The sequence below is a fragment of the Balearica regulorum genome, chromosome 1, assembly GCF_011004875.1.
Source record: "Balearica regulorum gibbericeps isolate bBalReg1 chromosome 1, bBalReg1.pri, whole genome shotgun sequence".
Classification (NCBI taxonomy): domain Eukaryota; kingdom Metazoa; phylum Chordata; class Aves; order Gruiformes; family Gruidae; genus Balearica; species Balearica regulorum.
This window is the reverse complement of record NC_046184.1, coordinates 81,807,356-81,820,804: the sequence shown is the minus strand read 5'-3', so window position 1 is coordinate 81,820,804 and position 13,449 is coordinate 81,807,356. Positions and strand designations below refer to the sequence as shown.

At 42.3% G+C, this 13,449-nt stretch overlaps 1 protein-coding gene across 1 annotated transcript in view; it reads right to left on the bottom strand.

The window, feature by feature from the left end:
- Positions 1 to 13,449, bottom strand: part of VWF (von Willebrand factor) — a 145,977-nt gene that overhangs the window by 122,706 nt on the left and 9,822 nt on the right. The window contains 2 exon segments of the mRNA XM_075761402.1: positions 1,790 to 2,006; positions 9,121 to 9,245. Of these exon segments, the coding sequence (XP_075617517.1) occupies positions 1,790 to 2,006; positions 9,121 to 9,245 (342 nt within the window).

Below are 13,449 nucleotides of genomic sequence, written 5' to 3'. Positions count from 1 at the left end.
GCTAAAACAACCACACAGCCGTTTGCTCACTACCCCCAGTGGGATGGGGGAGAGAATCAAAAAGAAAAAGGTGAAACTTGTGGGTTAAGATAAAGACAGTTTAACAGGACAACTGCTCACCACCTGGAGATGATGCTCAGCTAGTTCCTAAGCCTCACTGCCTCCTGGCCATCCCCCCCCCCCCCCCAGTTATATATAAAGCATGATGTCATATCGTATGGAATATCCCTTTGGTCAGTTTGGGTCAGCTGTCCTGGCTGTGCCCCCTCCCAGTTTCTTGGGTGACCCCCACCTTCTCATTGGCAGGCCAGTATGAGAAGCTGAAAAGTCCCTGACTGCTTGCAACAACTAAAAACATGGGTGTGTTATCAACATTATTCTCATCCTAAATCCAAAACACAGCACTATACCAGCTGCCAGTAAGAAAATTTAACTCTATCCCAGACAAAACCAGGACAAGCCCTTCCAGTGCAGCAGAGCATTTCACACCCCCAATACAACTATCATCACCATCTCCTGAGAAAGCATCACAGCACAGATGAAGTCTGATGGAAAATTAAGCTCCTGCTGTGGCAGCAGGCCACCTCTCTTTCCCTGACTCAGAAAAATGTGGTTTGTGAAGTCAAGGGTTAGAAATGACCTCTAAAATTCCTGGGAACAGAGAGGGGTTCATTTCACTCATGGTTTTAGCCAGATTTATTGACAGCCCTAGCAAAACTGGGTTCTCTGGCTTGCACTCTGAGACAAGTTTTCATCAGATCCCTTTTATGTCCCAATGGAAAGGTAACAAATTACTGCTAGAAATAAGACAATCTGTAGTACAATCCTTTGAACAAGTGGTTGGAAGTATCTTCCTGCCCTAACCATAATCTGAAAGCACAATTTTCTTCAGTGGTGGCCAATAGCAGAATATCTTTACCAGAGAAGAAAATGTTATCAGTGCAAATCAGTCACATTACCGCATGAAATCAATTTACATAAACATCCTGAGAAAATTGTCCTTCCCATGTAATGTAGAAAGCATGAGAACATAATATTAGAGAACTGATTGTTTCTTTTTATTATTCATTTGTGTGCTTATATATTTAGCCAAGGTTCTCCAGTGGAAGTATGTGTGTATATCAACACTGGGTGCAAACATGACCTTTCCTCTATAAAGGCAATCCATCCCAGTAAATTTAAGCACTTCCTTGTTGCAAAATCTTAGCAGAGATGTAATCAGGACCTCTGACCTCAGCAAAAATGGGGCTAATAAAGGCTGTATTTCAACATGCAATCTGGATGTCTAATCTGGACAAAGTTTGGCTAAAAAAAGGTAACATGTCAATTTCAATGTAATTGTTTCAAGCAAATAAAGGATGAAACAATTGTCTTTACAAACATTAGGAGAGCCTTTCACAAGGATGCTGACTTACAAGCACAGGCTGGACATCATCACACATCTGAACCATATGTGAAATAGCTCCTAAACATCCTAGTCTTTGTCTATCTAATAAATCTTCACTGACTTTGTATACCATGGTGGGACCTGTAGCAGCTCAGGATCATCCTCATATATGGTTCAAACAATCCTGCCTTAGGGACAACAACTTCTAGAAAAAGGTGGGTGATGGAGAACTGAAAAGGGGAGTGAAAAAGGCACTGCAGATTTTAACCTGCCATGCCTGAATCAACCTGAATTAACATCCTAAAAAAAGCACCAGTTGCTTTTAGCTGCAGAACATAAATTTGCAAGACAGGCATGATCTCATTTGGGATAAGGAGCCTAGGAATAATCCTGTCAGCTTACTGCATGAGCTCTCTTCAGGCCACCCGTCCAAAATCACTCCTTCGTGAGCACAACTTCTTGCATAATCAAGGAACACCGAGCACTGACAGTCCGTGCCCTGGGTACAGGCACAGATGTCTCTTTCACAGAAATTGATGTATGGCTCTGGATCAACTCGATGGTGGCACCGGGAGAAGGTCAAAGATGTTCTTAATAGCTGGCAGGTTTCCATGACACCCTGCACAACAAGTGAGGAGCAAAGGTAGAAAGGGGGGGACGGAAGACAAAATACGTTAGTACAAAGTCAAGAAGGGAGAAAACACAACTTTACCAAACACACTGTCGTCACTGTTGTTAAATAACATCATAGTTATTATTTAACACCATCATGTAGTTAAATAACATCATAGTCAAGAGCTAGTAGTGAGCTACATCCATTTATTCACTACATCCGTATACACACAGAGGCACATTAATATAATGATTAATATAGAGTGCCATATAAGGGATGTTTCACATAGAAGCATGTCCGTCAATCAGTCACCAAATGCAGGGAAGCAAATAACGGCTTCCTACCCAGTGAGTAGCAGCAAGACATACACAGCAAGAGAGAACTTAGAATTGAAGTACTTACAAAGAAAAATGACCAGACTGTCTTTCAGATAATGAGGGAACAGAGGAAGTTTCAGTATGAAAGATCAAGTCTGACTAGAATCCAAGGAATCAGATTTGTTTCCCACTTCAGGCCACATGTTCCTGTCACTCCTGCTGGCTTGTCCAATGCACAACAGGTCAATTTAACTTAGATAAATGGCAGAAAAATAACCCAGGGAAGAAAAACAATTTGTTCTGCTCTTCTTATGAGTTAAATCAGCATGGTGACAGCTAGTGCAAGGAGAGGGCTGCCAATGAGATGGGGGGAAGATACCAAGACCTCTACTCTCAGATGACAGCAAGCTAAGATGTGACTTAGCTGTATGTGAAACATAACCTAAGGAAAGCTTAGTTTACGGCTAAGTTCTTCAAGGGAGGCTCCCAAATAGACTTTCTCTTATGTATGCATTATGTCACAGTTCCACAAGTTTGCGGTCCCCAATGCAGCTTTCTGAAAGGATGCCATTGAGCTTAGACAAGTGGAAAAACCTTAGCATAAACAGTTGAAGCATAACTTTCTTCTACTTATTCGTCAGTGTCTTATATAAGCAGATGTATCCATGCTGTGTATTTCAGGTGTAATACATAGTGGTTGGGGGGGATCATGTTCTTAATAGTAGTTCACAGTAAGTGCATTACTCCTGAATACCTTAACAGGTACCTGAGATGACAGCACACACATACAAGTTTCTTTGCTTAAAAAAAAAAAAAAAAAAAAAAAAAAAAAAAGATATAGATAAAAAAGTCTTGTCTTCATTTTTTGGGATTAAAAATGGGGAGCAAAAAAACTCACAGAGTTCAGCAGACATCCAGATGCTCAGAACAGCAGATGGTATACCTGTATAGGTAAACTGCTGACCTTTTTTGCTAAAGGGTGTTTTGTCCAGGTGATCAGCTAAAGCTAGTACATGCCTGAACTGAGAGAGAAGTTCTTGCTTATGAAAACAAACCAACCAGAAATGTGTGGCCCATTGGGAACATATTCAGACTTTACAAAGCGCTCAGTGAACAACCACATACAGAAACAGGTCTTGAGCTTTCTGAAAAAGGCTTCAGAGAACTTAAAGCAATGCTAACTGAGCACCATTAGAGAGCTGAACATGATTGTTCTCCAGAAAACAGCTCCAGCCTGGAATAATTCTGATGTCCAGATAGCAGCCAACATGCTGAACCAGCTGGAAAAAAAAGACTAGAAGAAAGGGAGCAGGAACTGTGTAAATAGTGGTTGGAGCTGCTCTAAGACTACACAGAAGTACAAGAAGTCTGAACAAGTGCCCTAAGCATGGAAGTAACAACAACAAAAGCAGCCAAAAAAGCTATTAAAGCAGAGCTTCAGGATGAAGCTGATAAAACTGAAAGTGAGCTCAGAGCCATTCAGAGGACAAGCAGTGCAGCAACTCCTGGATCAAAGCCTTGATCCAGATACTATCAAATGCAACAGAAAACCACTATATGCAATAAGCCTGTTTAGGGGCTGTTTAATAAGTTTTCTTAATAAGGTAATAGCCTTGTTAAAAAGGTAATACGCCTCAACTGTTACCTTGCAATAGGACTCATACTCTGTATGTTCCACTGAACACAGGGTAACAGTAAAACTAGTAGAAACAATCTTTTATGACCATCTTTTTTACATACCAGCAAGTGTTATATATGAAAGTGACTTAAAAAAAGAAAGAAAAAAGAAGGAAAAAAAAAAGAAATTCCACAAAAAATCCCAACGCATTAAAACCCTTTTCTTTTTTCATATAGTGTTCTTTAGTCTGTGTTTTGTTCAGTAACAACATGCTTAATGACTGAGCTCTAGCTGATTACCAAGAAACCAAGAGATGAAATTTCTAACACATTTTTCCACTATGTAAAGTTTTTGTTGCCATTCAAATTGCTTCAGATTTTCCAGTGAGTTTATACAAGAAATTATAGCTGAAAGTCTCCCCATCTTTTAGACATATCTCAACTATCGTGACAAAGTAGCGGACATAAGCTGAAATATGGGCAAGCCCAAATAGATTAAAAAAAAAAAAAAAAATTCACCATGAGGGTTGTCAAAGACTGGAATAAGTATTCAGAGAGACTGTCGAACCACCTCCCTTGGAGATATTCGAAATGTGAGTGGACAAGGACCTGAGCAACCTGACCTACGATGGCCCTGTTGCAAGCAGGGGACTGGACTAGATGGCCTCCAATGGTCCCTTCCAACTGAAAAATAATTTGCCAAATGGTTTATTTTCTCTTTCCTTTCTTTAAAACTCAATGGTCAGGCTGAAGTAGAGAGGTCCTTGTTCTTTAGTTTAGGGGACAACACACATACGTGGTGAGCACCAGATATCGGCAGTCTCGCCCACTGCTGTGGTGCTCCTGCTCATGGAGCAACAGTCCTGGAAGCGGCTCCACACAAACAAACAAACATCTAAAACCAACAGACCAGGTAGTGAAGCCTCAGGCTGAAACAGTGCTTAGAGCACAGGAGACTGTAAGATTAAAACTAGCCAAACTGACTGCAGTATCCGAAATACACGTGAAGGTCTTGAAACTTCTCCCTTGACTTCTACTGCTTGAGTTCTATTTTAAGTGTTTCTTTAAATGGGTTGGCGGTGTCCTGGCACTGACAACCCTTAGCGACTGCAAACTTGCTGACCTTTTTTCTGCCCCAGTCCCACCACACAGAGCCGTAGGTGGAATTTTGTACATTCTTCCAATTTCTGTGGCATGGCCTGCTGCTGCTGCATGAACTGCATTTGTCTATCGCTTAACAATTGCCATTAAAGAGATATAACCTAAAAAGTAACAGAAGCAAGCAGAGACACCCTCTCGTTCCCTTGAATTTAAACCTTATAGTACATAGATACACAGAAGTGTTTCTCCAGGTCATTCAGGAAGGGTGTATTTTGATGCCATAATAGGGTATAGTTTTCTAGAATGCATCTTCTTTTGGTTCACTCAAAGGGAGAATGATTTAGCATCCCATCTTTCTAAGTAAAAAGCATACAAAGCCAGTATGTTTAGTACACCAAATGCTGGCTGTATGTTTGAGCAAATATAATAACAACTGACTGAAGTCACTTCACTTGAATGCTGATTCAGCCAACCTGTATGTTTCAAGAGCAGAAAAATGGTATTTTAGGTATCGTGGGCCTCATTTTCACCCTTAAAATGTGTTGTAGTATTGTATGTCCATGTCTTTACTGGACCTGCTTGTGACCTCTACCATTACAAATTACGGTCCAAAAGTTAAAAATGTCTCCCACTTGCTTTCAGATCTGGGGATACATGCTATTTCTTTATTGCATATGGAAGTACTCCATGGGGTACGAGCAGGACTATTTCTTACCAACTGCAGCAAGAGCTAAAGTTCAGCAAGATCAGAGATCAGCTGAATTCTAATTTCAGCTTACAATTTCAGTCGCTTTCACATCTAACATGCTATAGGTATAATTTCCTAATACGAAAGGAAAAAAAAGAAAGACTAGAGTGAACTGTGACCTCCATGCACCATTTCTATTAAAGGTGAAATCTAGAAAATAAAGGTAACATTTAAGAACACATAAATCAATCATAATGCTTTAAAATATATATAGTTTGGTTTCGAAGGCTGCCTCGTTACCACAGTTATCCATTTCACTCCATTTTATGCTTCAAGATCCATGTTACCCATACCGTTGGTCATCTGAGAGGCTATTACATTGCAGTACTTCATTGAACAGGTAGCCTAAATCATCACATCCGAGTGGTGAAAAAATGAATCAGACAACACAGAGATGCTCCTTCTTTTTCGTAACTATTTAAACAGCAGCCGGAGAGGGCAGGGCATGGCAAGGAGGCTGAAGCTCCCTCCCTCCAACACAACCCAATTTGGCATGCTCTCTGGATCACAAGACAAGGTGGCCAACAAACAGCTTCACCATGCAGATGCCAAGCTGCACCCAGCTTTAGGAAGAGAATACATACACCCAAAAAGAAATCTTATCTGCAGACAGAGCAGCAAACACATGAAGCGTGTATGTGCTTTGGAGGTGGAGGGCAGGGAGGGGCCCAGAGCAACAGTACGGGAGGTGTGTGAGCAGGGACAAGACCTTCAGCTGATACATTGTGCCATTAAAAAAAGACAAGAGCTCTTCCTTATTAAAGAACACGAAATTGCCCATGTCTTCTGTGATTTGAAGATACAAGAGCAACACACTGCATCTTGCAAAGAAGCCAGAAGCCATCTCTCCAAGGATGCTGTTGCAGGGAGGGGCGGACAGGGCAAAGAAAACCGCCAGTCTACCCTGAGTGGGGTGATGGGGTGGAGGAGCGCACTGAACCAAAGCTGTTGTTGTCCTCACCTAGCAGCTGACTGCCTGGCAGGGAGGGAGCCTGGGAGATGAGGGAGATTTACATTCCTGAAACTGAAGCAAGCAAACAAAGCACGCTATTAAAAAGCCCTACATTCTTCAGCAGGCACTCATTTGGCTGGACTTTTATTAATAGCACTGTGTTTATCCTTGTACAGTGAATAAATTAAGCCAATGTTAAATGCTGTGAGCTCATGAACTCACATGAGAGAGAAGATAATTTCATCCAGTTTGCAGGACAGCAAACTTTATCCAACAAAGCATCAATATTTAATGTGATCAGTATAAAACTCGTATTAGTTGCAGTCTACCCATCAGACAGGATTTCGTCCTGCATGCCACTCCCTGGCCTCAGTGGCAATGTTGACATTTTCTAAACATTAAACTTGCCTGAACAGATTAAATTCCAGCGGCCACAACCTGTTGCAAGGTCCAGCCTGCACTAGAGCTGTAACCGGGTTTAAAATGCAGTCCTGTTCCTCAGAAGGCATCTCAGCCAGGTTGAAACCCCTCACGCTTTGGTCATGTCCTTGGCACCATGCACCATTACTCAAGTTCAATCAGTCCAGACCCCAATAGAAATGCCCCAAACACACCATCTCTTGAGCAAGAAGCATAGGCTGAAGATCTCCAACCTGAAATCACAGCTGTATTTCCTCAGCCAAGTTCACAGGCTGCGAGGCTGAAGCTGTAGTACTAAGGGGCATGAGCATGCTTTGCTGAGTTTCAGAATATGACTAATACAAGCATCCCTATTCAAAAGCTTAGTGGAACTGTAAATAGTCAGAAGTTTGCAAGCTTGTCCAAGTCTCAGTTAGCTTTTTCCAGGTAACTAGGAAACCAACATTCAAAGTAGCTGTAGAGCAGATATGTTCCAGGAAGTGCTACTACTCTTGAGAAATTATTTGAGCCTAGTTTAACAAGTATTGGTCTACAGGACTTGTATAGCAAGAAACTAAGGGCTAAATTTTGGCCTTAGTTACTCTGCTCTAAATCTAAACCTGGCCCCCAGATGCAAACCCTCAATGGATGAAGGTTCAATTTACCATGGCAGTCACAACCTGTAATACCACATGCAGTCAGTATATACTCAAAGCTATTTTCCTCCCTCAACTGGTGGCAATCTGTGTGTCTGTCCTGTGTCTAATGGAAACAAGGAACACGTTTACCCTTATAAAAGAAAAGAAGAAAATGCAGCAAAAGGAGACACAGAGTTGGCTGAGACAAGCAGTTCTGTGTTTCTTTAACAAATCAGAACTACTATCTATATGCAAAGCTGAAAGAACCTCCTCTTCCTCCTGGCTAGGGGAATAGCCTGGTAGCACAGAGCCTTTGCAACACCTGCAGAGAATGTGTCCTCTGTCAAAAATAGCCAGGCCACAAAGCATCTTCCCTCTCTAGTGACTCCCAAGTATATGAACTGCAACACATTCAAAATATTATTTGCAGTGGTGGTGCCCACAGAGGCTCAGACCTGATACTTCCCTGCTAGCAGAATCAGAGAGGGAATTAACTACCTCATTCTACAGGTACCACTTAAACACACCTTTTCCAAATAATACCAAAGTTTCTTTGGCAGCAACTCACACTTCACACTCAAATGAGCTGTGAGTTTCTTTGTTTATCTGTTTGATGTTTGTGTGTCGGTTTGGGAGTTTTGGGGGGAAGAGAAAGCGGCTTATATACATACTACAGTTTTAGAAAGAAGAGCAATGGCCAGGGCACAGTAGGAGAGAAAAACTGCATTAACTAACTAGTGAGCAAACTGTTCCTTTCTTAAGACTGCAGCAAATAAGACATCAGCCAAAGCATACAACCTCCTAGGTCACTTCTCTACAGCACCACGCAGCTCAGTGCGGAAATTCTCCTGCTAGCACCAGCCAGAGTCTGCAGTGAGGGCACATAGTTATCAGCTCAGGAACCCCAAGCACATGGCTGCATCCTGCATCCAGCCCCACAGCAGCTCAGAGAGGCTGGATGCGCCCACAGACAGCACAGGCGTGCGCTGTGGATGTGGCACTTCCACCTTCTGCCTGCACCTGACCCTGCTGCACCACAGCAGGGACCTACATACAGCTACTGCCAGCCCTGCTGTTAACTCCTGCCAGGCTGGGCAAGGAGCCACGCACCTTGTTCCAGCACAGCAGCAAAAGCAGCACCCAGTATAGCTATTTCAGACCACACTGCACCTCAGAAATTCAAATCAGGTTTCTCCTGCACCTCGAATCCCAACCGCTTACTGAGGGAGGACCACTTTAGGTACAGACGTGGATTTAAGGAAGCATTTGTGATGTTCTGCCAAAGGGCAGGCAAGCTGCCTTCAGGTAGGGGAGGACCGAAACCAGAATGGTATCCTGCGGCACCAACCTTCTCTGCAATATCAGATGAAATGTTGCAGGTGTTGCTTGGAGTCTGCACTCTCTTGCACCGCTTGTCTTCACTGTGCAAAGCCCAGGAGTTGGCAAAATCATAACTGTTTCCAACAAGGGTCCCTGTGAATGAAGAAGAGAAGCACATGGCTCTTTAGGGGTTTGAGCAACAAGTGGTCATTATTGGCTACTATCAACATGATAGTCTGCTGAAAGCTGGTTTTAAAAGTAAAAACTGTCATATCAAATGAGTTTCTATTCCAAATAGATTGACTGTAGAAAAGCCACTTTCAGTGATCTGGACTGACTCCTGCAGAGAGCTTCTGAGCTCAAGGACAGACTAAAGCCTGCAGCACTTCTCACACTTGCATGAACATGGTAGGAGTTATTTGCTGGTCAGATACAGTCTGCAGAAGCCTAAGTATGCCTACACATTTTCCTACTATTTAAAAGTTGTCAATGAAACATGAGCCATACTAGAGAGGCAAACAAAATGAAGCTGCTCTCCCTATCCAAAGAAAATATTAGCATTCCTGATCCCAGCCAGCCTTCATTTTCTCCTTCTATCTGAAACTAAGTCTTGCATGCAAAGAAACTTAACACACACCATAATTGCTTGGGCCGGTGATCTTACTGTATAAGCTGTTGTGAAACATGCTCCTCAGTCCTATTACAAGCTGCTCCTGGCCCAGGCTTGGCAAGATTTGCACCCACTTTGCATAAAAGCAAAACTGAAGGAGTTAATCTGCAAGGCTGCTGCTTTCTGGGAGATGCAAGCCACCTGTCTGCTTCTCTTGCTCCATTCTTCTGAGAAGGGGGATCCTCCCAGAAAGGGAATGTTCCCTCCTCCTCCTTTTGCCTCCCATGGCCTGGCTGATTCAAGGACTACCTCTGCTTCCTTCTGTGGGTACCTGCTACGAAACAGTTAATTTCATGACACTCTCTCAGTTCTGTAACTTTGCTTTATAAAACCCTACTGTGTTGCATGTGAGAATATCAGTTGCTACTGTTAACACATTCTCAAAGACCTTATGCAAAGAATGTGTTGAAATATGACCCTGACAGTATCTGGAAAACAAAAGAAATGCTTCCCAAATGTATTTATATAATATTGTTATATTTTTATAATATATATGTATACATAATAAAAATTTCATTGAGCTACCAGCTGTACATTAAGTACAAACACACAGAATATACTGACAACTAAAAGTGTTCCTAAACTAAAGGGTAGTTGTAAAAACTACACTGAGAATACTAAGACAGATGTAATAAAGCCAGTAGCCTTTAGTAGACTTTTTTTTTTTTTGTAAACTAGAAATTAGGGGCTTAGATATGTTGCATATGTTAAGCCCACAGCAGGTGTCAAAGGAGGAAGACTCCAAGGAAAAGATGACAAGGACAGGTGGTAAAAGGCATGAAATTTTCATTTATGCAGCCAGAACTCAACACAGGAAAATAGCAACAAGAAGAATGCAAGAATGCAACTCTTTAGCTTACCACAGATTGTAAAGATTAGAGTAACGATGAAATCTAGTCTGACAAGAAGCAAGGTGCCAAATTAAATACATTCCCTTTTATTTGCACTAATGCAGCCTTACACTAACAGTTATATAATAGGAGCTGGGCTCTGCTCTGATGGAGTGTTCCTCTGGCTCTGAATCCCCCCCACTGGCAGGTACCACCTGATCCTTGTGTATGCACAAGTTAAGATTTGGAGGCTGGGACAACTGTCAGCCCTGAAATGCTGATCACTTGTTTGTTTTTTTTTTATTTCTCCCCCTCCATTAGAGTTTTTTTCTTCTGTGGTGCTTGTAAATTTATACCACTTCATGGTTCTTTTATGCAACATTTGTATTATACTGTTTTAACTCTTCTGCTGTATTCTATGATTAATGCTTTCATGTATTTTTTTTTTCAAAATAAATAATTTCAAAACTTCTGTGGGGTTGTTTGGGGTTTTTTTGGAACCTGCTTTTCAAGCCCTCTTGTTGCCAGTATATTAGCAGACCATTCCACAGGCACGAGTGATTTGCCAACAACTTGCCAGAGCAGTTCTTCCTCTCTGCAAAGTCCTGGAGCCCTTAAACTAAGCTACAAGCTGTTTGGAACAAGCAATACTTGATTGATTTGGGTTTGCTCAATAGCTCAAGGTCCTGCCCCAGGTAAGCCTCCTCAACATACAACAGTAAAAATCTAGGATAATAATTAATTAAGAGAGATGAGTTGACAGTGTACTTTTCCTGTGATTTGTCCTGTGTAGCCTTAAGTGACCTATGGCAACAGAAAAAGGGCTGGAGAGGCACTATGACTTTAAAATGAGAGTGCTGCAAAACTTTGCATGCACATTTGCCAGTCTGCTTTTCCCCAGAAACTTGGTCCTCAATGCAAAACACACAGTTACTACAGATGCACAGAATTTCACTGAATATCTTTAGTTATTACTTTAAATAATACAGATTCAATCGAACCTCTGTTTTCAGAGTACTTGTGTTTTCATTGAATGAGCAGCTTTCCAAATGCACAGTAAGATGCAGCCATACTCCTGGAAAGGTGAAAAGCAGCTGGACATGAAGGTTTCACTGATCATCAGAAGAGCTCTAATGTGAAACTATGAAGTGACTGACCCTGAGGCCACTGAGCTGCTTAGCAAATTGGGGTCACGGGGATATTTGTGCAGAGGGTAACTTTGGAGAGGACTCTTCAACCCATACTCTGTGCTACATGCTCTGTTGATCAGTGTGGTGATGCTCAAATACTTCATCTATTTGATGAGGCTTCAGGAAGACAAGCAGGGAGGGAGAATTGTCCCCGGCACATCTGACTGCTCTGGGCGGAGGGAAGAGCAGCAGCCATCACTGCTGCCTTTCACTTGACACCTCCATTTTCTTCTGCTGAAGGACTCGAGGGGACAGGAAAGGTAGTGGAAGGGACAACACAACAAAAATAGCCCAAAAAAACCTGGGGATTTCGTAAGTGCACAGGTGATACTATTAACAAAGCACCCGGACAGCTCAGCTGCCTACTCTGGCAGTGCACACGCACCATGCAGCACGACTGCCCTCCTCTCCTACACAGCAGAATTTTGTTTTCCTTCTGTCTTCATTTTTTCTTATTTCTCTAAGCAGCCAAGATTCTGGAGAAACAACCCCTAGCGAGGGCTCATCAGAGCCCTACACCCAGAAACCCTTTGTATGGCCCGGGTGGGATTTTTGCTAAAGAACTTGTTCTAAGTCTTGCAGGAAGCATATCGAAAATAGATGCTGTCACAAAATGTAATGAAAATAAAGCATTTGGACACAAGACAAGCGCTTGAAGAACCAGTGCCTGATGTGGACTGTAGTACAGACTGATACCAATGTGCAAACTGGCTGCTCAACAGCCGAGACCCTCAGGCAGCTGGTTAGCACGCTGTCTCCTTTTAAGATGCAAAATGGGTTCAGGAGGTAGCTGTTAAAGCACAACCCAAATCTCACCACTGACGACCCTGCTAAGGTCCTCCAGGAGAGGGCCACGCACCAACCAAGCAGCAGGTAGGACCTCCAGGGACGTTCTTTTGGACTATGACTTAGTGCTCTAATTGCTGCCCTCATGTCTCTGTCTCCTTGGAGAGAGAGAAAAAAAAAAAGAAAAACAAACCAAAACTACACACCCCATTGACGTGTTTTGGGCAAGACTTACCTCCAACCTTTTTTTTTTTTTTTTTTGGATCAGAACAGTTGCTTTCACTTATCTGATTTTCAGATAGATGATGATCGCTCTTGACAGAAAAATCAACATTCACTATGGTATCTGGGTCTCAAAATCACCAGTTTCTTTTGAAATCTGAAAGTGGTATGCTGCTTGTTTACTTTGAGACTGATGGTCAGGCAAGGCGAAGCGTTAGCAATAACCACGTCGTGCTCAAGGCACACAAGTGGGAGGCAGGAACCCTGACCTCCCTCCCTGGACCTCCTGCACATTTTCCATATGGCCACAGGCCCATCAGGTTAACTCTCCCAAGGTCTGTTAACTCATCTCTAAAATATATGCAAGAATTTGTCCAAGACACTACAATACCATGAGTAGAGGCATGTAAACTTTCGCACATTGGTTATTTACCAAGCAATGAGGGCTTTTTTGTTTGTTAAGGTTTGGGGGGTTTTTTGATGTTTTTTGTTTGTTTGTTTTTAACACAGTTTTACATGGTTTAGTACATGGTTCCAGACAAGCAAAACCATTGGCAAAATTGACCAAAACTTGATCGATAGTTTGGACCAAAGTAACGGTACAAACTATTGAAGTTGTGGGCTATAAACTCATTCCTCCCCTCTGTGGTTCAATGAAT